Below are 27,554 nucleotides of genomic sequence, written 5' to 3' on the forward strand. Positions count from 1 at the left end.
ATTTTTATAAACGTGAAAAAATGTAGGCTTTAGAAACTGTGCCTTTTCTTTAATGAATTTTTTCAACCTCAAGCTTCAGTTTGAACTCGACTGCCAGAAGACTAACATATGAGTGCCTTGTGGCGCCATCTAGTGTCGAGTTATTACTGTAATGTGTCTTAGCAGCAGCAGCTCTTCTAGGACTAGGCATCCCTGTCCAATACTTTGGCCACCTGATGCAAAGAGCTGACTCATTTGAAAAGACCCTGGTGTTGGGAAAGATTGAAGGCAGGAGGAGAAGGGGATGACAGAGGATGAGATGGTTGGATGGCATCACCAACTCAAGGGACATGAGTTTGGGTGAACTCCAGGAGTTGGTGATGGAGGCCTGCCGTCCTGCAGTCCATGGGGTCACAAAGAGTCGGACACGACTGAGCGACTTAGCAATCACTCTACCTACTGCCCACTGAATCCATGTGGTTTTTACCCCCAGTCATGCCCATTTCCTGCCTGGACAGGTAGGAACGCAGCAAAGGGCAGGGCGAGTCCTCTCTGCGACTGCCACGCTGTTCATAGTACCTGGAACAAGGTAAGCTAAGCAAATTGAGTGGATAAGGATGGAAATACAGTGGCATAATCACACTGTCTTTTAAAAAGAAAATATTGATGACCACAACAACGGTCAATAAAATTAAAGAATAAGGTAAAATCAAAAAGCAAACGATTGGTATTTTCATTGCTTGTGAGAAGCCGTTAGCTATTATGCCCTCCCCACCCCCACGCCCATCCCCACCCGGTGCGCCCACTGCCCATTAGCTATCCTGAACGAGTCTTTACATTTTGCCCTTTTTGCATAAGAAAGTACCTCTGAGACTCCACAGCTTCCCAAGTTTGAGCAAAGCCCCTTGACTGCAGGCTCCTTGAAAACAGGAACGATGAGACCCGCAGACTCCGCTGAGAGCTGCCCCTCACAGTAGCGGAAAGGTGGCGTCCTCTCTGTTGTCCGAATGTCGGCTCACGGAAACGGGGGAGCCAGTGAAGTCCATCCCTGCCTCTGCCCAAGCGGAAGGTCAGAAACGGTCAGACTGCGGTCCTTCAGGGCAGGCCGTCTCGGGCTCACACCAGCTGGGGAAGCCAGACAGCCCTTTCTAGGCGCTGAGGTGGGCAGCAGAGTCACCAAGAATATCTCACTAAAATAAGCTGCTTCGTGCAATTTGGCGATGAATTACAGACTATTTCTCCTCTGGGTTTGTTTGCCTTATTCTTGATAGGTAAAGCAAGAGAGGGAGGAGGGGTTTGAATTTTGAAGTCTTGCCAAATAACATAACACACTATCCTTGCACACATATGTTTAGTTCTGTTCTCTAGCCTCCAGTTCACCTTTGGAATCACCTGAAGCTGAAAAGGAAAAAAGCAGTCCAAGGTACTTTTTTTTTTAACCTATTTGAGTAGATTCTTTTTAAACTGCCAGTACCCAATATTTTGGCAAGGGTGTGGGAGGTATCGGTTTGTACAGAATGTCTAGAGAATAAAAGTGCACGCCCTTTGATACCTCAATTCTATCCTGAAGATTTATCCCAAGGACAAATGTGGAAAGAAGGGTGCTACAAATACTTTCACTCTACTTTTATTTATAATAACAAAGTTTTGGAAACAACCTAAACACTCACAAGTAGAGTCTATAATGGCTAAATAAGTTATGATCTTATCCACATGATAAAGCACCGATGCTAAAGCTGAAACTCCAATACTTTGGCCGCCTCATGCGACGAGCTGACTCACTGGAAAAGAGTCTGATGCTGGGAAGGATTGGGGGCGGGAGGAGAAGGGGACGACAGAGAATGAGATGGCTGGATGGCATCACCGACTCGATGGACATGAGTTTGAGTGAACTCCGGGAGTTGGTGATAGACAGGGGGGCCTGGCGTGCTGTGATTCATGGGGTCTCGAAGAGTCAGACACGAGTGAGCGACTGAACTGAACTGAAAGCACCATGTAGTCATTTAAAAAGTGTGTGGAAGAATGTTAAAAAAGAAAATTTTCACAATCTAAAAATAGAGAAAAAAATACTGTAAAACAGAGTGTACGTATTTATGAAAAACGGCAATTTGAACTGTAGATATCTCTGGTTATTGTACTATAAGTAATTTGACTCTCTTTGCAGTTTATAGATTTGCACAATGAGCATGTGTGTCCATTGTAATCTGGAAAATAAATAGTAAAATTGCATATAAGAAAGGAAAGGGAGGAAGCATCATGTGTTGGATCGAGTCATGAGCTGAAGGAAGAAACAGAAGCGTCCACTGTTCTCCTGAGATACTCGTGACCGTGTGCGGGCAGCTCCGCAGACGTACAGGGGCCAGCCAAGAGTCATTGCTGTTTAGGATCCAAGGGGTGAGACGACATGAAACTCCTTCAGCTTTTGTTCTCATAATAACTTATGTGCATGTCCCGCAGCAGGACTAGACGGGGCAACGCACCTGTGCCAGGTTCATACTGAGTCAGGGGAGGAGGAGGCCCGCACCGAGGCTGCACAGCGTGCTCGGGAGAGCTGCAGCCTGCGGGGAGGCGCCTCGTGACCACAGTCAGAGCCATCAGGGAACAGGGCCGGAAGAATGGCTTTAAGCGTCTTAGAAAGATGGCACGAAGACTCTACCTGGAGCTTGAACGTGTTCAGTGGGTCATTGGAGGACTTTTTCCAAGCATTTTCAGCACCCTGATGCCACAGTTAAGATCTGTGTTTCAGAAATACAGGGTGTGTGTGTGTGTGTGTGTGTAATGTGGAAGATGAAAGAAAAGAAACCACAGGCAGAGCTTCCAGTGGGGAAGCTACTACGGTAGTGCAGAATTTAGAAAATAAAAATAATGGTCCTTATCAAAAAGTCTACAAATAGAACATGCTGGAGACAGTTTGGAGAAAAGGGACCCTCCGGCATTGTTGGTAGCAGTGCAAATTCGTTCAGGCACTGTGGAGCACAGGATGGACGTGCCCCAAAAACCTAAAAATAGAGTCGCCATATGACCCAGCTTTTTCAAGAAAAAGTTTTTAAATAACGTTTTATATAGAGAGAAGGCTGAAAAAAAATGGTGTTAATTAACCAACAAGGTGATATTCTGCCTTCAAAACTATGTAGCAATCGTGACTCTTGAGCTTCCACTCTGGCCTCTTTGACTGTAATATCGACAAGGTTATCCTGTGGCCATTGGTCATCTTTCCCATTTTTAAAGGAGCAATTCTCTTCCTGAGTCTAAACTATTAACTTGTTGGACATTGCAAAGAAATACCATTTCTCTGTCCTTTCATTTACTGATGGCTGTGCTGGGTCTCCCTTGCTGTTTGAGAGCTTCTCTCTGCAGGGGCTTCTCTTATTCCAGGGCGCATGGCTCAGTAGCTGCACCACGGCACGTGGGATCTTCCCGGACCAGGGATCGAACCTGTGTCCCCTGCACTGCCAGTACCAGGGAAGTCCCCCGTTTTTCTTCTTGATGAATTAATTCTGGACTAGGCTATTGACCACAATTATTTATTTTTAGACTTTCAGGGGAAAATTTGTCAGGAATAGCAAAATTATTTGTGGATTTTATTGGCTTTTCTTCTGAATTTGACTCTCTAAGCTTGCATTCCTGAATTCAAAGCAGAACTTAGAACAGTCAGTAATATTGAAAAGTTAAATCTGAGTGTGCTAATCGTTGGAAATACTCTTTTGATAGCATAAATGAATGGTCCCCAAACTTTCTTATCTAGTTTTTAATCAGTAAATGTATTTGTGTTTTTATATACTTTAAAATTGTTTGCAAATACTATTGGGTTGGCCAAAAAGTTCATACCATTACAGAAAAACTCAAAGGAACTTTTGGCCAACCAATATTCTATTGATAGAGACTTTAGGGTAAATGCACAGTGATTTCAAAGGGGAAGACTAAAGATAAAATAAAATTTTTTAAGAAATCTAAGTTTTATTTACTGATAGTAAAATGTCATTGGTTAAAAAAAATAAATTTTACTTTTATTAAAATATGTATTAAAGATCATATAGTCAATTATGCTTTATTATTGCTGGCAACCTTGTCTACACTTTACAACATTGTAATTAGACACTTGCTTCTAAATGAAATGTATTCCTCTACCTGTTTTGAATGGCTATCACAGTTGTGAAAGTTTTCTCACATAGATGTGTACGTTCCAGTAGAGGTAATATATCAAAGGCTGATTTTCTAAAGTCTGAAACATATTTCAATCTATCAGTTACATAAAGGCTTCTGATAAAGTTTTTTTCATAGGTTTTTTCCTTCTTGAAGGTTTGACTAGGTAGGAATTTTGAGGATCCTTCTGGATTAACTTTTGCCTCTTTTTCTTTTTCCATCCAGCAGCTACAGAGTTTTGGGTTTTTGTTTGTTTTTCTTTATTTAAGACTTTAAAGAAAGACCCATTTTCAGAAACACCCTTATCTGGACATAGAAAGCAGTTGCTGCCGTGATGCTGCTCTTCCATGGAGAATAGTTCCCACCAGGAGCAACTCAGGGCCCACTCAGAAGACTTCGCCCAGGGAAGTCACAGTGGCTTCTGCACACAGTCACGTCTCCACAGTGGCGGCTGCCTCCCCGGCTTTCCCGCCAGGCAGCAGTAAGCACGCTTCCCCTAGCTGGCGAAGTCTCCTGCTTTGTCGGGGACCCAGTAGAGACCAGCCAGTCCTTGGAAGAGTACCAGTCCAGGGCCCCTGTCTTGGCAGGAGCCTAGACTAATGAAAACCTCAACCCAAGCTAGGATTCACCACTCACCCTGGGGCGCCTTCTCCACTCCAGAGCGCAGCTTTGCTTCAGACTCGCTCTGGCTGGGGAAAGAGAGTCCTTTGGTTTCCTCAAGGACACCGGGATGTGTGCGGAGAAGTGACCTGTCCTTGACTCCCTTCCCTTTGGTTTTGTGCTTCTGTCTTGAGCACAGATTTTTCCTAAAAGGCCATAAAATGCTGTCTCCCACACCACCCACCCCTTGTCACTATCTGGCTTGTCCCTAACCCACAGTGAGTAGGTCGCATTTACTGTGTCATAAATGTCCTTAACACAGAAGTCCTGCAAACTCACAGCACCTAGGACTGCACGACACTGATTACTTTCAATCCAAAGTCAGCCCTGGCACAGGGCTCTTCTGAAGTTGCTCTAAACTGCAGCCAGAGCAGCCATACTGAGTTAGTAGCAGGAGCATTGCCAGGGGCATGAATCTAACTTTGGATGGACCTGATACGAAGAACTGACTCCTTAGAAAAGACTCCGAGGCTGTGAAGGCATGAGGAAAAGGGGATGACAGAGGATGAGATGGTTGGATGGCATCACCAACTCAATGGACGTGAGTTTGAGCAAGCTCCAGGAGTTGGTGATGGACAGGGAGGCCTGGCGTGCTGCAGTCCATGGGGTCACAAAGAGCCGAACATGACTGAGCGACCCAACTGAACTGAACTGAAGAACAAGCAGAACTCTGCCTCTGGATTCACAGGAGAACCATCCAACTGAACCCCGCAAGTTAACCCCCTGGATGGCCCCACAGACCCTGAGCAGTGCCCTCCTGCTCCAGGCTCTCTGCCCCAATTTTTAAATGCTGGAGGTACTGGTGTTTAAGGGGATGAGAGGTGTGGGCTTCCTAGATGGTACTAGTGGTAAAGAACCCGCCTGCCAACACAGGACACATAAGAATCAAGGTTTCGATCCCTAGGTCAAGAAGATACCCTGGAGGAGGCATGGCAACCCACTCAAGTATTCTTGCCTGGAGAATCCCATGGACAGAGGAGCCTGGCGGGCTACAGTCCATGGGGTCGCAAAGAGTTGGACATGTCTGAAGTGACTTGGCATGCACACACAAGATGTGTGTGGTGAAGTATCCAGCCTAAAAGTGACAACCCTTCTCACGCACCTCAAACCTTTGCAGTGATGGCAAGCAAGTGAAACTGGCTTTTCTCTGGTCCTGCTATGGCATGAGGTGGCCAAAACAAAAATGTGCTTGCTCTTTTGCTAAAACAAAGAATTTTTTTCCTTGCCACTGAGAGGAGTTTACCTTCTATCTGTAGCTAGATCATTTATTTTATCAAGAAAATGTGTTAATAACTGGTAAGGAATCCCATATAAAATAAAACCACAGATAGCCTTTTTTTTTTTTAATGCAGAATAGAAGGCTCTGTTGCCACGAGCTACAGAAGGTATGATTTCAATAGACAGATGAGACTGCTGTCTGCTATCTATTGGAAAGAAAGGCTAGGGATCTTTTAGAATCAAAGTCATTGTTTTGGTCAGATGATTCCCAGCTTTTAACCAGCATAAAGTTATTTGTCTACACGGTATGTTAATTTACTATCACTCTAGAAATAGCTTTTTAAAATATTTCTTGAACAAATGCCATAAGGCAGAATTAATGACGTGCTTTATTTGTTTGTTTCGATAGATAGAGATATATATTTTAAGTTTTGACTCTGCTGGGTCTGTGTTGCGGCCCCTGGACTCCTGACTGAGGCTCACAGGCTCTACAGTCTGAGGGCTCAGTCGTTGGGGCCCTTTGGGGTTTCTCAAGTTGCTGTGCATGGGTTTACTTGCCCCACGGTGTAAGGGATCTTACTTCCCTGACCAGGGATCGAGTCTGAAACCTCTGCCTGGGGTTTCGAATCTGAAACCACTGGACCACCAGGGGAGTCCCTAGAAGTAGTTTTATTATGTTTGTTTATTTCAGAAGTTCAGTTCAGTGGCTCAGTCGTGTCCGACTCTTTGCAGCCCCATGGACTGCAGCACACCAGGCCTCCCTGTCCATCACCAACTCCCGGAGCTTGCTCAAACTCATCTTCATTGAGTTGGTGATTCCATCCAACTATCTCATCCTCTGTCGTCCCCTTCTCCTCCCGCCTTCAATCTTCCCCAGCATCAGGGCCTTTTCCAATGAGTCAGCTCTTCACATCAGGTGGCCAAAGTATTGGAGCTTCAGCTTCAGCTTCAGTGCTTCCAATGAATATTCAGAAGTTCCACCAAGAAAAAACAAAACAAAACATATTTAATAGTAAAGTTTCTGTAACACTTTCCTGAAATGTTTTCACATCTGCAGTAAGTATTTCGCCATAGACATCTAAAGATTTTTCAAATATAAAATCATCGCTATTGTTTTGCTTTTGGAGTTTCGGTGGTTCTGGATGCCCTTTCCTTGGGGCACTGGGTGTGTGCTCAGTTGCTAAGTGGAGTCTGACTCTTTGCAACCCCATGGACTGTAGCCCACTAGGCTCTTCTGTCCGTGGGATTCCCCAGGCCAGAATCCTGGAGTGGGTTGCCATGCCCTCCTCCAGGGAATCTTCCTGCGTCTCCTGCATTGGCAAGCGGATGCTTTACCACTGAGCCACCTGGGAAGCCCCTTTGGGCCCTGCAGCACACGCTGGCTTCTAGAGGAGATCGTGTGGCCCCTAAGGATGTATGTAACCTCACCCTCCTGCCCTGGGGCAGGTGCCAGACTGGCTGTCGGCCTGCCCCTCTGACTGCGGGCTGGAGCACACACAGCCCACCCTGCAGGACGCCACCCTCCAGGCTCTGTAGCAGCCTGCTGTCGCTGCTGTACAGCACAAGCCAGAATCACGCTGAGAAGCAATATATTTGCAGTGTCACTTGGAAGACATGTGAAATATCCCTTCCTTCTGATTTTCTCACAATCTGTCTCTCCAGCAATCCGGACAAACGTTTAAGCTCGGTACCTGGAGCTTTGGAGCTCCCAGGACTATCTTCACCAAATCACCCACTGGTTTATATTAAGGGATATCATGAACAAGAAACTTGTTGAAACTTCTCACTGTGTTTACTCTAAAGATGCTGCTAATCATATTGCACTTGCTAATTACACGTGCATCCTCTCCGGGAGATCCCACAAGAAATTTTGAGTCCCTGAGTCAGGAATGAATGTGCTCCCTCCAAGCAACTAATTAAAATTAATTTGCTTTAATTTTATGGGGACTTTGAAGCATGTACCTGTTTTCTTCTTTGAACTGACTCCTAGAAAGCTGAGAGTCAAATTTGAAGTTTATCCTTAGCAAATCACCTTCTACAATCTATGGTTTTTAATATTTTTACTAATAAATTTTATGTAATAATCTTACCTTTTAGCTTCTTCCTATCCCTTCTGTTCCCATTTTCCTTTTTCCAGCTTTCTTCTCCTACTTAATTCAAATTGATTTTTACCTCATTTTTTATCTACTTATGTAAGATACCTTAAAACGTTTGAAACAGGAAATGGATAAATTAATAAAGATTGGAATATCTGGTACTTTATTTCTCAGAGGCAAATTTTAACTGTTCCCTTTCCCTGAATTGATATACTACGAAATAGTATGGAATTATGCAGTTTTATAGACTTGGGACAATTCCATAGAACATTGCTTCAAACAAATCCACTAGTTAATGATACCCAGAGCACCATTTCATGAAAGATTGGAAGTGGAGCCCCAAGGCCAGGGCCACTGGCAACAAACAGAAAGAGGAAGATGATTTAGGAAGGCAGAGCTAACGGAGGACCCCACATGTGACCTCAGGGACACAGACACAGGTGCCGATTTCCATCCATAGTGGGTTGAATGATGACCCTAAAACACGTGGCCAAGCAGAACTTGAGAATGTGATCCTGTTTGGATTCAGAGTCTTTTAAAATATAATCAAGGTAAAGATCCAGAGATGAGATCATCCTAAATTAAGGCGGTAAATCTGGCGATGGGCGTCCTTATAAAAGACAGAGACACACACAGAGAGAAGCCGTGTGAGGACTGAGGCAGCAGCCGGCGGCCCCAGGCCAAGGAGCGCCCCGCGTCGCCAGCAGCACCGGGAGCCAGGAAAGCGGCGCGGAGCCGATTCCCCCGAGAACCTCCAGGAGGAATCAAACCCGCGGGACCCAGACTTCAGGCTCTGGTCTCCAGAGCGCATTTCTGTTATTTTGAGCCACTCGGTTTGTGATCATTTGCTCCAGCAGCCCCTGGAAACTGATGCACCATCTCCAGATTCAAATGCACACCAATCCAGGTTTCAGGTTTCAGAACCTTTCCCTATGAATTTAACTGTTGGTTAAAGTGCCTTTTTGAAAGTGAAACTTCTTCACTTAAAAAAAAAATTTCAAACACAAATCAGTAATTATTCCACATATCCAGTTGAAGATGTTTTCACTGTAGCATAAGTTTTAACTTTCCAGAAGCTTGTACACTTAAAGGCTATTCGCCATTACCTTTTTATATGATGCATTTTAATAAATAATGCTATGATATGCAATAGAATGAAAAAATATAGCTCATATGTGCATGATTTCTATGATTCAGATTATATCAATCAAACATTGAACTCCTTGAAATATAGTTGTCAACCTTATATCATGGAAAGTAGATCTTTTTTGACAAACATTTTTAAAATATGCAAACAAAGATGTAAACAGTCACATAACCACCAGGATACAAGGAGAAAGGGCAAGAGAGAAAATATTTAGATATAAAATAACTCAGGACAAATAATAATACAAGACAGTGTAAATGGATATTGGTTGGTTGTGAGGTTGCTTAGTCGTGTCCGACTCTTTGCAACCCCACGGACTGTAGCCTGCCAGGCTCCTCCGTCCATGGGATTTTTCAGGCAAGAATACTGGAATGGGTTGCCATTTCCTTCTCCAGAGGATCTTCCTGATCCAGGGATCGAACCTGGGTCTTCCGCTTTGTAGGCAGGTGCTTTTACCGTCTGAGCCACCAGTGAAATCTTTTTTTTTTTTTTTTGATATGATGAAAGAGGAAATTAATATCATTATTCAAGATAAATATTTTTATCTGTTAGAAAAATAAAAATGATTTCATAGAAGTAATAAAAGAAGAAATATAAAAGGAAATATGAGACAACGTATCTTTTATAAAGTCAGTTGTGTTCTTTTCACTCAATTCATATTAACCACGTTCAAATAAAGAAGATTCAAATATTTAGAAACTGGTTTGCAATACCGCATTTCACCAGAGGATGGTAGGAGAGGGTCGAAACATATGAAAAACAGCTCATTTGCATTTTTCTCTCAGGAGCTCACAACAAAGTTCCCTGATTTGTAGAACTGCCAAAGTCGTTTTATTCAGGGCTTCCCTGGTGGTTCCGCGGTATTAATAACATGCCTGGCATGCAGGGGACGTGGGTTCAATCCCTGGTCCAGGAAGATCCCACAAGCCATGATTACAGCTAAGCTGGCCCAGCACAGCAAGGAAGACCCGGAGCTGCCATAAATAAACATCGTTTTATTCAAAGCTAGCATTTCGGAAGATGATCCTGCCAGGGTTTTGGTGGATTGGCTCATCTGTTTCTCTGTTTCTCCATGGAGGAGACAGGAGGTGGGAAGAACACCCCGGACTTTAGAATACGACCCACAAGCTCCTGCTCACATCAAACCAATGGAACAAGGAAGCGAGCCTGAGAACTATAAATTTCTCAGTGAAAGCGTGAGTCTGTCAGTCGTGTCCGACTCTTTGCCACCCCATGGACTGTTTCAGAGACAACTGAAAACAAAGTAAGTTGATCTGTAGGAACTTTACAAAAGCTGAAACGAAGGGGACTTACCCAAATCAAAGCCCTCCATTCGAATCCTTTATCGGGTCAGGGACAGTGAGCGGGAGCCCACGAGTAGCCAGCAGGAGAGAGGAGGGTGTTTCTTCTGCTCATGAAAACCCCTGGTGTCCAACCTGCTAGACAGCTCGAGCCCTTCCCGTCTCATCCACCCAGTGTCTACAGATGATTAAGAGATTTAGGTCAGTGGGGACTTTGTTTTTTCAGTAGGGAAACCCTTGGGACAAGGGCAGGGGGAGGCCAATCCAGCTTCACTTTCAAACAGCGCGTGCCTGCTAAGTGCAGACTACCAGGCTCTAGGGTTTCCAAAGCAAATAAGGTCTGGTCCCTGCTCTTCAGAAAAGTGTAGGAGACGTGAATCGCACGAGCCACAATCCCTCTAGGTCCTTCTGTTCTGTGGGTTCTCTCACCTAATGGTCCGCAGTCACCGTGGAAGCAAATGCTCTGCCCCTGGGAAACCGTGGGCCTGGTGTCAAGCTCCTCCCTTGGGCACTGAGCCCTTATTGCCTCCCTCCGCCTGGGTGCCCGATCCTTCTGGTCTGGTCCCCACTGCCCCAGACCGCCTCCCTGGATTCCATGCTCCCTTCTGTTGTTCTTCTCTGGGACTCAGCCCATCTTCCCAGCCAACCCTACCTCTCCTAAACCCGAAAGCCACCACACTGTTTGCCACAGTAGCTGCACCCATGTACATTTCCACCAACACTGAACAAGAATTCCCTTTTCTCCACACCCTCACAGACACTTATCTTTTGCTTCGTTAGTGGCAGGTGTGAGGTGATGTTGTGGTTTTGATTTGCATTTCACTGATGATTGGTGATGTTGAGCACCTTTCTATGTGCTTAATAGCCATCTGTATGTCATCTCAGAGAGATGTCTATTCAAGTCCTTAGCCCATTTTTAAAACTGTGCTAGTTTTTTTATTTTGTTTGTTTTTTAATATTGACCTACAGAAGTCTCTTTTATATTAGAGATGAACCTTTTATCAGAAATATGGCTTGCAAATACTCTCTCCTATTTTGTGGGTTATCTTTTGTTTTGTAGTTTGCTGTGCAGAAGCTTTTTAGTTTGAAGTAACACCACTGTTTATTTTTATTCTATTGCCTGCTAAGTTTCTTTATATTCACCATAATTAACAACTTCAATGAATACTTGCAAGCTAAATATGAAATTAATGGACACTTGTGACTATCCTGAGTGTTACCCATATACTGGTCTTAACTATAAATCAATAATTTCAGAACAAGTGCATTTATTCCTCTTATCTAACCATGCCTGCTACATCTCTGATTCAGCATTCCCTCACATATTTATTCCTTTTGCCTATAATCTCATATTTTACTTAATCCATCAATTATTAACAGATTTATCTACTATTTCCTATTATATGAAGGTATATGAGTCATCTTTTACAGTAGTATATTTTGGAGAATTATATATTTTTATATGGAACAATTGCAGATGAAAATGTTAAAAATGAAGGTCACCATTATCCAATAATAACCACGTGCTCTCAGATCTTTGGAACCTTAGGGTGCCTAACCATGATGAAATGGTCCCTATTGATCTAATGCTACTTATGAAGTCAATGCATCTGGCTTAAAATTGGATAAAGTGAGTTAAAGGTCATCTACTCACTAAAATACAGATAGTGGTGATTCTTCTACCTTTCAGCTTCTCTTGCTCCACGGATGTCTTGATTTGTGATAAGAATATGCCTTCAAAGACTGTGCAGATCCAGGACTCTGTGGGGGGGAGGGGGGAGATGCACTCTGATGAGATTCCAGGAAATGACCCTTGAAGAGTCTTCATGGAAGACCCTACAGCCATGATGATGACCCAGGAATGGTTCCAGGCCTGCCCAGCTGACAAGTGATGATTAGCTCCCCAAATCAGTAGTTTGCCTATAAAGTTCTTCACCCAGTGTTAAAAAACTGGCCAAGGCTGAGAAGAAAAGTAAGCAATTAAAATAGAATAAAATAATAAAACAAACACATATATTCACAAACACATATACAGAATATTTGCTATATATATAGAGATATATTTGCTACATCTCAAACAACAATTTCTAGTTGATGTGCATTTTTTTTTAATTGTAAATCTCAAGATAAATAAGGGAATCCCTACAAACTATTGTCTTTGTTCTTTTGGGGGAAAAAGAATCAAATTCCATACATAAACATTACATCCTCCAATCTCTTAGCATTCTGAAAATTTGGATCAAAGAAACCAGTAAAGGGATTATTTTTCCCCACCCTCAGTAGATAGATGACCTGTGAGAAATATTTTTCCCCAAAATAAAATTCTTGAAATAAATGAATGTGTTTGCCAAATACTCAAACACAGGGAAAATCAAACATAAACCTTGCAAGTCTAGACCAAACCTGTCAGTGGCTGACTCACGAGGCCACATCCTCTGATTCTGACTAGACGTTTATTTGGTCCTGGATCCACACATATTTATTTGGGTTCAAGGCCACCTAAAGTTAAATCATTTGTCTTCAGTGGAACATTATAATGAGACAAGCCACTGAAAACTGGAAAGAATACAAAATAAGTGCAGTGAGACTTACGGAGAGCTCATTAAGATGAACAAATGAATATACATTGAAAATGCAGAAAAGAAGATAACTGGTGTCCTGGACAAAAATTCTTCAGACAAAGCTCATTATTCAAACACGGGTTATAAATTACAGAATCCCTGAGCCATAAAGAGCAGCTGGAGAGTATATAGAAGACAATTTAATGTTGCATATTAGAAAACAAGTACAACGAAAAAAAATGTCGGAATGTTTACTGTATTTTATCTTCTTAATCTAAATTTTATTTTTGCCTATGTTTCATAAAGTACAAAACAGATTAATATACATACATGTATATATTTAGAAATGCATAAAAATAGCATGCATGCTCAAACTTCTTGAATAGTGTAGTGTGACACAAAACAGTTCGTGGGACCACAGGTTTAATCGGATTCCTCCTCTGGAGCACTGTACCTGGCGAGGTCACTCAGTCCCATGAGGAGCTTTCACACCCACGTGGCAGCCACGGAGGCTGTCTGCATCGTTTCTCTTCTGAAATTTGGCCAGGTCCACTCTTCGGACTGAAAATTCCATCTGGCGTTTCTCCTCAGCCTCGGGAAGACAGTGCCATCAACGGGCCTGCCACCCACCGTAACGCGGAGAGAGCTGGGGACTGAGGCCAGTGGGTCTGGATCGGAGAGGCTGAGCGGCCACACTGAACTCTGAACCGCAAGGTCTCGGGTTCTGCACCAGAAAAGCGGGATCACCAACTCTCTTTCATAAGATTGCCTTTAGGGGACTTCCCTGGGGGTCCAGTGGTTAAGAATCTGCCTTACAACACAGGAAATGCAGGTTCGATCCCTGGTCTGGGAACTAAGATCCCACCTGCTGCAGAGCAACTAAGCCCACGCCCGCAACTACTGAGCCGAGCGCTCTGGAGCCCGGGTGCCCCCAGGAGAGAGTCTGTGCGCTGCAAAAAGATCTCACGTGATGCAGGGGAGATCTCGCATGCCACGACTGAGACCCAGGGCAGGCAAATACATAAGAAAAAAATGCATAAAAAAATAAAAGATTTGCTGTTAGGACCAAACTAATAAAGGATGTGAAAACTGATTTTCTAAGTATAAAATATTACCTACATTGCTGTTGCTCTTGTTCTAGTTACTATTAAATCACCATGTGACTCTTTTATAGATACATTTCACTAACAACGTTTAGAGGACTAGAAGATGAAAATAGTCCAAAAGTTCTCAGACCTACTCCACTTACTATTACTGTGACAAACATGTGCCCTCAAAACTAAAAATAAACACAGTGTTCTGTGTGAAGAGGTAATGAAGCATGTAAAGACAAAGACAGCCTTTGCTTTTATCCCAGCTCATCCAGTTAGTTATAAGTACATTGCAATATTCATGAACAATCTGGGCCTTTTTCTCCTTTCTTGTCCCTTTCCTTATCTTTGCCTATTTCTCTGTCCTCTGTAAGAGAAACTAGCTAAACTGTACAAAACAACAACAAAGAAGGCAAAAAATTGAAACTCGGTTTGAGAAATTTTTAGAAATTGCACTATTAGCTTTGGAGAAAAAAAAGAAGTTGAGAGCAATGGGAAAGATTCCTGGGAAAGACTGGGGGCATGAGAAGAAGGGGACGACAGAGGGTGAGATGGTTGGATGGCATCACCGCCTCGATGGACAGGAGTCTGAGCGAGCTCCAGGAGAGAGTGAAGGACAGGGAGGCCTGGCGAGCTGCAGCCCATGCGGTCTCATGGAGTCGGACACGACTGAGCGACTGAACAAGAGCAATGGCACATATTCCATTCATGTCTTTCCTCTTTTGCCTCTAAACAGAGAGGTAGAGAATGACTGTAGTTTTCTGCTTTCCAATTTGCCGATGAATCATTCTCTTTCAGAGTGATTCAGGCTCTCATGGAGCCTGCCCTGCAGAGCGCCTCGCAGGCTTGCTGTCCTGCAGAGTCGGCCAGCTTCCCCTCTTGCCCCCTCTGCGTGCTCTGTCCTCCACCCCATCCTTTACTGCCCTCCTTCCTTGTTCTGACAAACAGGCCCTACTTTCATCTCTGATTTTCTGCATCAGCTCCCAAATTAAATCCTTTGTACAAGGTTCTCTCATCTAGGGTTTACCCACAGCTTTGTATCCTGCAGTCTCTTTCGTTCTCCCAGACTTGGAGCCCCAGGAGTCTCCATGGGGATTCCCAGCCTCCCCTGCGAGAGACAACAGAGTTCGACATTCCAGATTCCCACATTCCTTCTCTCCTTTTAATGAACACCGGTCAATAAAGCCGAAGTAGTCGCTTGTGCAGAAGATGGTGAGCATGCTCAACCGTTCAGTCGTGTCCAACTCGTTGCGATCCCATGGATTGTAGCCCTCCAGGCTCCTCCGTCCATGGGATTCTCCAGGCAAGAGTACTGGAGTGGGTTGCCATTCCCTTCTCCAGGGGATCTTCCTGACCCAGGCATCGAACTCATATCTCCTGCGGCTCCAGCACTGGCAGGCAGATTCTTTAGCACTGAGCCACCTCGGCAGCTTAAAAAATACACAACATCTGACTGAAGCATTGGTCACACAGTGGTTAGTATAGCTGCTTTCCAAACACTAAGTAACTAGTTTATAAAACGAATAATAGTCCCATGACTAGTCAAAACCTTCATATTGTTTGGTTCCTCTGAGGCATTCTCACAGAGAATTATTATTTTAAATCATAATTAAAAACCCAGACATTACAAGCATACATGGATATGATATAGATACAGTACCTAAAATTCTAGACGAAGCATCTTAACTTTTAAAGATTGTCAGTCAGTCAGTAAGTTCAGTGGTTCAGTCGTGTCTGACTCCTTGCGACCCCATGAATCACAGCACGCCAGGCCTCCCTATCCATCACCAACTCCCGGAGTCCACCCAAACCCATGTCCATCGAGTCGGTGATGCCATCCAGCCATCTCATTCTCTGTCATCCCCTTCTCCTCCTGTCCCCAATCCTTCCCAGCATCAGAGTCTTTTCCAGTGAGTCAGCTCTTCGCATGAGGTGGCCAAAGTATTGGAGTTTCAGCTTTAGCATCAGTCCTTCCAATGAACACCCAGGACTGATCTCCTTTAGAAGATTGTAGGGGTGATCATTTTATGATGCACAGAAATCTCAAATTGCTACATTGTGCATTAGGAGCTAACACACTGTTGTAGGACAATTATACTTTAGAAACAAACTCATAGAGAAAGAGAGGAGATTTCTGGAAACCAGAGGCAGGTGGGAGGGCAGAAGAGGAATTGGATGAAGGTGGTCAAAAGGCAGAACATTCTAGTTACAAGATCAGTAAGTACTGGGGATGTACAACAAGATTAAATAAGTAATACTGCTGCATGTTACATGTGAAAGTTGTTTAAAAGAGTAAATCCTAAGAATCCTCAGCACAAGGAAAAAATTTTTACTTTGTATCTATATGAGATGATGGCTGTTCACTAAACTTATTGTGATAATCATTTCATGATACATGTAAGTCAGATAATTATGCTGGATTTCTTAAACCCATACAGTGCTGTATGTCAATGAGACCTTGATAAAACAAGAAGAAAAAAATGTAAGGATTATAATTGATGTTGAAACTCGATAAATAGAAGAGCTTATAGAAGTATAGGGCAATTATTGGTGGATTTAACTATAAGTTTTCATAAAACTACAGACATTCATTTTTTTTAAGTAGATGGTTAAGCTGTCATTCATATCCGTGGACTAGGAGCACTCAAAGTAGCGTTAATTTCCTCAAAAACAGTAGTTTTTATTAAAATTTCTACTGATGATAACCCTCTGACCAGCATTTCCCTTCCTTCTTTGAACATTAGCCTGCAGTTTTGGTAGGATTTCACTTGAGCTTTGCAGTTAAATTTTATGTAAATGTGTCCCAAAGTACTGACCAACTCTCCATAACATTGTTAATAGTAGACTGTGCAAACTTGTTCTTCCTCATTTCAAAAAGCAAGAGATTTTGTACATCATCTTTATATCATAGATATTTGAGGTTTGTCTCTTGCCAATATTCGAAGAAGACTTCAAATTGCGTCTTACATTTGCCAAAACTGAAACTACTCAAAGTCAAGCTTTGACTAAGTCAGAATGTTCTATCTGCTGGGACACTTGTAAACCCTAGAAAGAGCAAATAGACATTCAGAAGCTAATTGTAGGTGACATCTAATTAAAAAGTAAAGAGCCAATTGATCCTACATGGAGCTCATAGAGAGGATATTTTTCTAAGTTTAAGAGGCTCTTGGCATGAGAGGAAGAACGCTTTCAGTTCTTCACTTATAAAGAAAGCACTGAAGCTAGAAGGGTTTGGCAGGGCTTCCTTGATGGCTCGGTGGTAAAGGATCTGCCTGCCCGTGCAGAAGACGCAGATCCCAAATCTGGGAAGAGCTCACTTGCCGTGGAGCAACTAGGCCTGCAGGTCACAACCGCTAATCCTGCACTCTAGAGCCCAGGAGCTGCAGCTACTGAACTCCCACACTGCAGCTCCAGAGACCCAAGTGCCCCGAAGCCTGTGCTCTGCAACAAGAGAAGCTGCTGAAGTGAGGCGCCCATGCGCTGCAAGTAGAGAAAAACCTGTGCAGCAGCAGAGACTCAGCACAACCAGAAATAAATGTAAAAATCAAATTATTTTTGAACAGGGATAAATCCAAGAAGATATAACAGTTAGACACATTTATGTACCCAACATAGGAACCCCTGTATCCATAAGGCTGCTGCTGCTGCTGCTGCTAAGTCGCTTCAGTCGTGTCCGACTCTGTGCAACCCCATAGACGGCAGCCAACCAGGCTCCGCCGACCAGGCTCCGCCGTCCCTGGGATTCTCCAGGCAAGAACACTGGAGTGGGTTGCCATTTCCTTCTCCATACATAAGGCAAATGCTATCAAACATAAAAGAAGAAATTGACAGTAACACAGTGGTAGTGTGGGGCTTTAATAGCCCGCTTACACCAATAGACAGATCATCTAGACAGAAAATAAACAAGGAAACACAAGCTTTAAATAGCACATTAGACCAGAGAGATTTAATTGATATTTATAAGACATTTCACCCAAAAGCAGCAGAATAAACTTTCTTCTCATTTCTTCAGGATAGTCCACATTTTGGGTCACAAATCAAGCCTTGGAAAATTGAAGAAAATTGAAATTGTATCAAGCGTCTTTTCTGACCACAATGCTATGCAATTAGAAATCAATTACAGTAAAGCAATCTTTAAAAAAACACAAATACATGGAGACTAGACAGTTTATAGCTAAATAACCAAGTGATTACTGCAGAAATTAAAGAACTAAAGAAATACAAAATTACATAGAAACAAATGCCAGTGAAAACACGATGACCCAAAACCTATGGGGTGCAAAAGCCGTTCTAAGAGGGAAGTTTAGATCAATTCACTGTCACCTCAATAAACAAGAAAAATCTCAAGTAAACAATCCAACCTTATACCTAATGCAACCAGAGAAAGAAGAACAAAGAAAGGCAGTAGAAAGAAAGAAATCATAAAGGTCAGAGCAAAAATAAATGAAATAGAAATGAAGAAAGCTATATCAAAGATCAGTAAAAGTAAAAGTTAGTGTTTTGAGATGATAAAACTGATAAACCTTTAGCCAGACTCTTCAAGAAAAAAGAGAGAGAACTCAATAAAATTAGGAATGAAAAAGGAGAAATCATAGCTGACACCATGGAAATACAAAGGCTCATAAGCGACTACTACAAACAATGATATGCCAATAAAGTTGACAAACTGAAAGAAACGGACAAATTCTTGGAAATGGACAGCCTTCTAAGACTGAGCCAGAGAGAATTAGAAAATACAGACAGATCACAAGCACTGAAACTGAAACTGTCATTTAAAATCTTCCAACAAAAAGTCCAGGACCACAGGTGAATTCTATCAAACGTTTACAGAAGAGAGAGTACCTATCATGCTCAAACTCTTCCAAAAACTGCAGAAGGAAGAACACTCTGAAATTTTTTCTATGAGGCAGCCATCACCCTGATACCAAATCCAGACAAAGATGGCACAAAAAATGAAAATTACAGGCCAGTATCGCTGATGAACATAAACACAGAAATCCTCACCAAGATACTAGCAAACAAAATACAAGAACATATTTAAAGGGTCACACAACATGATCAAGTGGAATTTACCCCAAGAATGCAAGGATTCTTCAACATTTGCAAATTAATCCAAGGGACTCTCAAGAGTCTTCTTCAGTATCACAATTCAAAAGCATCAGTTCCTTGGCGCTCAGCCTTCTTTATGGTCCAACTCTCACATCCATACATGACTACTGGAAAAACCATAGCTTTGACTAGATGGACCTTTGTCAGCAAAATGATGTCTCTGATTTATAATACTATGTCTAGGTTTGTCATAGCTTTCTTTCTAAGGAGCAAGTGTCTTTTAATTTCATGGCTGCAGTCTCTGTTCTAGATGTAGCTTTCAAACTACTTTTCAAGAAATCCGTAACATTTCTTCCCCTACCAACAGTGGATAAGAGGGCTAATCTCTTAGTACTCTTAGCAGCAATGAGTAAAATTGACCTTTTTAAAAAATTTTTTATCAATTTGAAAGAAAAAGAAAAGATATGGTTGTCTTCATTTGCATTTCTTTGGGCATTAGTGAAGCTAGACTTTTCTCAAACCTTCTCATGATTTGTGTTGTCTGTGAATTCTTTCCATCCTTTCCTGCCTCCCTGTGTAAATCTCAGTTCTCAATTACCAATTTGTATTCAAATACATGTACAATAAGACATTAGATCTGGAAGAGGATAGAAAATATTATTTTTCAATTTGCTATTTAACTTTTAATTTGCTTAAGATGTTATACATAGAGATGTTACACTTTAAGTATGATCAAGCTATCAATACTTTTCCGTATGAGAAAAAAAAAAGCCCTTTCATCATTAAACATAAAACAAATTTGGTCACTTGCACAATAAGAAGTAAATCTCCTGTTTTGTCAGGCTTCCCACACGGAGGCATTGGCAGCTTTCCTTCCCTAAACAAAACAACGAAACGTTAACACACTTATAAGCACTGGGAGTTCAGAGTTTAAACAATAGATAAATATTTTACACAAACTATAAGGTTAAACATTCGAGTGAGAAAACACTACATCTCACAGACGGCTTGGATCCTCTAGAATCAAGGCGGAAAGTGCCTCACCAAACTCCAAGACTCACCCTGAGCCTCTGGGCACACATCAGTCTGCACAGGGGCTCCGGCTCTGCGTGAAGGCTGAAGACGGGGCAAACTCACTCGCCTGCTGGACTGTCAACGCTGCGCGCTGGCCACAGCCAGCCTAGTCACTGAGGCGCTTTGCTGCCGTGAGACATGGCTCTCAATCAGGGGGGATTGTTGCCCCATAGGGGCCATTTAAAAATGTCTGAGGACAATTTTAACCGTCACAACTTGGGGGAAGGTGTGTATCTAGTGTAGCTGCTAGATGCCAGTATCTACCAGAGCCTGCTAGTGGTGTGTCTCCCGGTACCTAGTTGGTAGGCTTGGCATCCTACTGCACACAGGACAGCCATACCCCACACCTCTCCCCACCCCGCTCCAGTAAAGAATCATCCTGCTGCAAATACCAATAGAGTTGAAATTGAGGAACTCTGCTCAACTGTCTACCAGTGCAGGGGACACCGGTTCAAACCCTGGCTCTGGAAGATCCCACAGGCCGCGACGTAGCGAAGCCCCCGCACCACAGCTACTGAGCCCGAGCTCTGGAGCCCACAAGCCACACGACTGAGCCCGCGCACTGCAGCCCCTGAAACCCACGCACCTACAGCCTGTGCTCTGCAACGCGAGCGGCCGCCTCAGCAAGGAGCCTGCGCGCGGCACGCAGAGAACGCCCGCATGCAGCAGCAAGGACCCCGTACAACCCAAATAAAACACACTAACTTCTCTATTCAAGACCAAGTCACTGGAGAGAAACTGAGCTCTTACCTCTCCTATATAACTATCTTTGCCTTTCGGAATCTTCCTGTAAAGCCTCACATGGCTTTCATCGTCAAAAGACAGGGATCTGCCGAGTAACACATACTCGATTAGGCAAAAGCCCACGTGTCAACTGTGCTGGTATAGGATTTTCTCAGCAAAACTTCGGGAGCTATGTACTCCGGGGCCCCACAGAGCGTCCTCACTGTCCAGTCACCCCCTTTGTCCCTAGAGTGTGCCAAATCAAAGTCTGTGGTTAAAATGTTTGAGTCTACTCCTGGGTGATCACATAAGAGATTTTCAGGCTTTAGGTCCCTGCTGAGTTATTCTCAATGCAAGCACATACCTCATGCCATCAGCAACCACGTGGGGGATTCTGACAGCATCCTGCTCTGTAAAGGATCCGTGAGAGACGAGTCGATCAAAGAACTCCCTTTCTGGAGCCAACCCCATCACCACGTAAACTCTATCTCGGGCCCCAAGGATCTCCAGGAGCCGGATGATGGAACGGAGGCTAACCCCCCAACAGGACGGACGGCTGAGACTCACACCCCTCTGCCTTCTCTCATTCTGGTTTCCATCACTTGTGCTGCAAAAGGTTTCTTGGTCTTCAGCTCCACCCTGACCACCTCCTGAAACTGCCGGTCCCAATGAGAGTCGTGATATCATATCTGTCGGAAGAAAAGGCAAATAAATCTGCTATCCTCTCAAGTGATTATTTTCAAAATGATTTAGTTCGATGTTTTACATCAATTTTTCTAGCTTTGCATTCCTACATCCAGTTTCCTTACTTGTGTTCATTATTTTTAAAAATCCCCCCAAATCCTCTTTTGAAACGGAGGCAAGGGATAAAAAGTAATTAGTTGATAGAAAGACAAACAATCTTAATAACAATAACTACCATTTATTACGCATTTATTATGTGCTAGGATCTTTTTCTAAATTTTATCCAATAAAATTCCCGCTGGGTGATATTAAAAAGTTAAGTGATTACCCAAGGCTATACAGTTGCAATAAATGGAATTTAAATCTAATTCTTTCAAATGTATTGCTCCAAATTTTCCTTGAAGAATTTTGGGACCTCCATCTACCATTTTCTCTCCTCCCTCCAACTCTCATTTTTATCATTCTGCACCAGCAATCAGCAAACCAGGTGGAGAAAATAAAAAAGAAACTTAGTCCCATTTATAACTTTTCCAAAGAGGGAGGAGGAGAAGGCAATGGCACCCCACTCCAGTACTCTTGCCTGGAAAATCCCATGGACGGAGGGAGGAACCTGGTAGGCTGCAGTCCACGAGGTCGCTAAGAGTCGGACACGACTGAGTGACTTCACTTTCACATTTCACTTTCATGCATTGGAGAAGGAAATGGCAACCCACTCCAGTGTTCTTGCCTGGAGAATCCCAGGGACAGAGGAGCCTGGTAGGAGGCCGTGTATGAGATCACACAGAGCCGGACACGACTGAAGTGACTTAGCAGCAGCAGCAGCAGCAAAGAGGGAGGAAACCATATCAGGAGGCAGGGAACAAACAGTAGCCTTCCTCAGGTTGCTTGAACGTCTCGTATCTCGCTCAAGTTCTCGCCCAGAGACGCTCCTTAGTCGATGACGACTGAGAAAGTCAACGCACTGTGCTATTGAAAGGGCAGCTTTCAGAAGAGGGGTGGGGGTCGTAACAGGACCTCCCTGCAGCCTGCAGCTGTCATCGTTTCCCTGACACCCCTGCACTTGCAAAATTTAAGGAGCCAACAGAATTTTGTGTGTCAGTAAGGTGTAAAGTAATCATCTCTCAGAAAGACCAGGAAGTCAACAGGATTTCAAAGAGTAGGTCTCTTCACCTTGAATTATCTGTGTTGATGTCTATGTAAATTTAAGAATCCTATCAGAAGTTAATTTTCTATCTTTATTTAAGAAAAGTTGAGGAAGCACTTGACTTAGAATCATGATTTTACAGCTGGAAAGACTATTAGAGAATGATTTCATCCAATCTCTCATTTTAGCAATGAAAACATTTGCAGATCAGATTAGCTGATTGGTTAAGCTGTGGGGTGGGGACTCGAACCCAGGTGTCTTTACCTGCATCATAATTCGGTGCTTTTCCAACTTTATTAAAATTTCTCCCAGGTAAGGATTTCAACAAATGAAACGTACTCAAGGAGGGTGCAGGGAAAAGATAATTTTTTTAGACACATACTCAATACCAAAGATTAAAATGCAGATATCAACCTGTACTTTAAATAATCTTATTTCTTTTTGTTGAATTTATTCTTCCTCTAATTTCTTTTTGGTTTGATCCACTTACTTATTCCTTGTACTCCTGTGCTTGCTGAATAAAAATGGTCTTTGGCTGTAACCAGCTTACAGGAAATAGCTTTGTTCTATACGGTGCATTTAATTTTCTGGCCAATTACCTTATCAAAACAGATAGCAATTTAGCAATCTTAAATGGATTCTGCCCCTTCTTCTCTTGCCAACTCTGTTATTTTTATTCGCATGCACTCCCAGTGTGATTTTGAAGATAATCACAGGCATTTCAAATTCTGTTGGTTTGCAGATGCACACATTACCTCTAAAGTGGATGAAAGCATTTTGCAAATACTAATTTATCACTCTGCCCTCAAAACTGCAGGAAAATTCATTTGCTTATGGGATTAATCATCAGCTATCAGAAATTACCATTTCTGAGGAACCACACTCTTACTCAAATAAAGGAAGCTTTATTCAACACTGTTACAGACTTTTACATACCAACAATTTGAGGGAAAAAAAAAAATTAGCAATTTGGCATTGAAAGAAATAGCAAGCTTTAAGCCAAAATTTAGAGTAGTGGAAATAAATGGTTTTCAAAAACAAACGTCCCATAACACGTTGGAAGCTGTGGCCTTGCTTGTGAGCCGCTGATAGCCATGGATGGTGACTCTTTTTATGAGGATGGTGACTATCTTTATGACTTGGGTGGCTATTTCTTGTGCAGTGCCTGGCACAGAGGGGACAGCATTAATGTTGAATAAGAGACCCAGTCACTGAATGCTTATTGTTTCCAATTGTCACTTGTATTTTGAAAACATTAAGAATGGAGTCAGGCGTGGGAGAATACATCTACAGGGCCAGTCCACCTCCTCCACCCCCAGCCTCCCACGAAGCAGCCCCAAAGGCAATCTTGTAGGTCATCATCTCAGGTATTATAGGAAACAAATTATTACTTTGACCTCAGCTGCCACAACTGGGAATTTTCTGAACATGATTTAAAAAAAAAAAAGGAAAAGACAATAATACCTATCTGACAGAAACAATTGTAATGAATTCCCAAGAAGAAAGTGAATATCAGTTCAGTTCAGTTCAGTCGCTCAGTCGTGTCCAACTCTGCGACCCCATGAATCGCAGCACGCCAGGCCTCCCTGTCCATCACCAACTCCCGGAGTTCACTCAAACTCATGTCCATTGAGTTGGGGATGCCATCCAACTATCTCATCCTCTGCGGTCCCCTTCTCCTCCTGCCCCCAGTCCCTCCCAGCATCAGGGTCTTTTCCAATGAGTCAGCTCTTCACATCAGGTGGCCAAAGTATTGGAGTTTCAGCCTCAGCATCATTCCTTCCAATGAACACCCAGGGCTGATTTCCTTTACCTTAAGAAGACAATAATATTACACGAGGATGTGCACCGTCATTTACATATATCACTTAATTGACCTCACAACATTCTTATGCTGTCGTTGTTCAGTCACCCAGTCGTGTCTGACTCTTTGCAACCCCATGGACGGCAGCACACCAGGCCTCCCTGTCCCTCACCATCTCCCCGAGTTTGCCCAAGTTCATGTCCGTTGCATCGGTGATGCCATCCATCCATCTCATCCTCTGACGTCCCCTTCTTCTGCTCTCAATCTTTCCCAGCATCAGGGACTTCTCCAAAGAGTCGGCTGTTCACATCAGATGACCAAAACACTGGAGCTTCAGCTTTAGAATCAGTCCTTCCAACAAGTATTCAGAGTTGATTTCCATTAAGATTGACTGGTTTGATGTCTTTGCTGTTCAAGGGACTCTCAGGAGTCTTCCCTACCACCACAGTTCAAAGGAAACAATACTTTGGTGTTCTGCCTTTTTTACAGTCCATTCTTATGAGGCAGGTATTTGTTATTATTCCCATTTCACAGAGTGGAAACTGAACAAGGAGAAAGGCTGAGGAACATTCCGAAGACACAACAGAAAAGACAGGAGTGGCTCTCAAGCCTGGTTGAGTCAAAGCCCTGTTTCTATTACACTAACAGAATATAACAGAAGATCCTTCACACACCTCAGCCCCAGCGTATCCAAAGCGAGGTCCTCCTCACTGCCACTGCAGATGCTGAGTGCACCCATGAAATTAAAAGACTCTTGCTCCTTGGGAGAAAAGCTATGACCAACCTAGACAGCATATTAAAAAGCAGAGACATTACTTAGCCAACAAAGGTCCATCTAGTCAAAGCTATGGTTTTTCCAGTGGTCATGTATGGATGTGAGAGTTGGACCATAAAGAAGGCTGAGCGTTAAACAATTGATGCTTTTGAACTGTGGTACTGGAGAAGACTCTTGAGAGTCCCTTGGACTGTAAGGAGATCAAACCAATCAATCCTAAAGGAAATCAATCCTGAATATTCATTGGAAGGACTATTCATTCATTAACACTGAAGCTCCAATACTTTGACCACCTGACTCATTTGAAAAGACCCTGATGCTGGGAAAGACTGAAGGCAGGAGGAGAAGGGGACGACAGAGGATGAGATGGTTGGATGGCATCACTGACTCAACTCAACAGACATGAGTTTTGGTAAGCTCCAGGCAATGGTGAAGGACAGGGAAGCCTGGCATGCTGCAGTCCATGGGGTCGCAAAGAGTGGGACACGGCTGTGCCACTGAACAACAACACCCCCTCCATCAAAGCCCCCTACGCCCCACCCCACCCGGCGCTCTGTGGGCGGGAGACCGGCCTCCTGCCCCTGGACTCTGTGATCAGGGATTGTCTCCCTTTCCTCCTTGTGGCTCCTCCTTCCTTTAAGTCTAGAACGTTCCCTATCCTCCGCCCTCCCCACTCTTTTCAAAGAGACACTGGCTGAAAGAGCAAAGAAAATTTTACTCCAGACTACTGCTGCTGCTGCTGCTAAGTCGCTTCAGTCGTGTCCAACTCTGTGCGACCCCATAGATGGCAACCCACCAGGCTCCCCCGTCCCTGGGATTCTCCAGGCAAGAACACTGGAGTGGGTTACCATTTCCTTCTCCAATGCATGAAAGTGAAAAGTGAAAGTGAAGTCGTTCAGTCATGTCCGACTCTTAGCGACCCCATGGACTAGGGGTCAAAATTACTGTGCTGGGAAAGAACGGCTGAATTCAACTGCAGAAACACATGGCGGGAGAGTGTAAGGCTGGAGCGAGCTTGTGGGAAATTATCAGTAGTAGAGGCCACGGGGGAGGGTAACCGGGAGTTAGATTCCCGACTCCCATAAAGACTGGTTGATAAGGCCAGGATCTTTCTTTTTTTGTTGTTGTTTCCAGGATCTACTTTTTATTTATTTATTTTAATTGGAGGCTAATTACTTTACAATATTGTGGTGGTTTTTGCCATACATTGACATGGATCTGCCACGGGTGCACATGTGTCCCCCATCCTGAACCCCCTCCCACCTCCCTCCCCATCCCATCCCTCCGGGTCTTCCCAGTGCACCGGCTTTGAGTGTCCTGTCTCATGCATTGAAACTTCCTTCGATCCGCTTCACATATGATAATACACACGCTTCAACGCTGTCTTTCTTGATGATTGTATTTCAAAAGAAAGGATGGCCCAAGTCCTGGAGAAAGACATTCCTGGGTTGTAGAACATTTACACCTCAAAGGGGCCGAGATTTAGGGAGGTCAGGGGCCTTTTATCAGAAGACCTTGGGGTCCTGGCCCTTCTGGCTCAGCTGGTAGAGAATCAGCCCACAATGAGGGAGACCTGGGTTCGATCCCTGGGTTGGGAAGATCCCCTGGAGAAGGGAAAGGGCACCCACTCCAGTATTCTGGCCTGGAGAGTTCCATGGACTATACAGCCCATGGGGTCGCAGAGAGTCGGACAGGACTGATCAACTCACTAGCGTCCTGGCAAGCCTAGGGGAATGGCAAGGCCTTGGGTCACGGGTCACCTTTCTCAGCCCCACTTCAGCCCTGCCGCTCCCCCGGCGCTGCACTGTGGTTTACCTGGTGAGACCCCGGGGCTCAGACTTGGCGCAGAAGCAGGCAGCTTGCATCCTGTGCACGGCCATGGGTTGGGGTCCTCCAGAGTGGCCTTGGCCTTGACCCTCTCACTGCACCTGGGCTGGTGCAGGCGCCCCGGAACGTGCACCTTCCTGCTGGTGCTGCAACCCAGGGCCAAGGCAGGGAGCGGGCCCGCTCTGCAGGGGGCAGCCACCCACTCACCGCCGGAACCACAAGGGAGGTGGGACAGACCACCCGGCCCAGGAGTCCTTGCTGGGAAGAAAGCCTTGTCG

The 27,554-nt window shown here is 43.8% G+C and overlaps 1 protein-coding gene across 1 annotated transcript; it reads right to left on the bottom strand.

The window, feature by feature from the left end:
- Positions 1-2,470: 2,470 nt before the first annotated feature.
- On the bottom strand, positions 2,471-25,413 carry PSKH2 (protein serine kinase H2). Its single transcript, XM_055432721.2, is given in 10 exon segments — positions 2,471-2,695; positions 7,429-7,552; positions 12,199-12,345; positions 12,347-12,504; positions 21,070-21,176; positions 21,179-21,377; positions 21,379-21,584; positions 21,587-21,694; positions 21,697-21,731; positions 25,349-25,413. Coding segments are annotated over 10 exon segments (1,374 nt in total).
- Positions 25,414-27,554: the final 2,141 nt, after the last annotated feature.

This window comes from Moschus berezovskii, chromosome 16, assembly GCF_049115385.1.
Source record: "Moschus berezovskii isolate FMDL1 chromosome 16, NW_MosBer_1.0, whole genome shotgun sequence".
NCBI lineage: Eukaryota > Metazoa > Chordata > Mammalia > Artiodactyla > Moschidae > Moschus > Moschus berezovskii.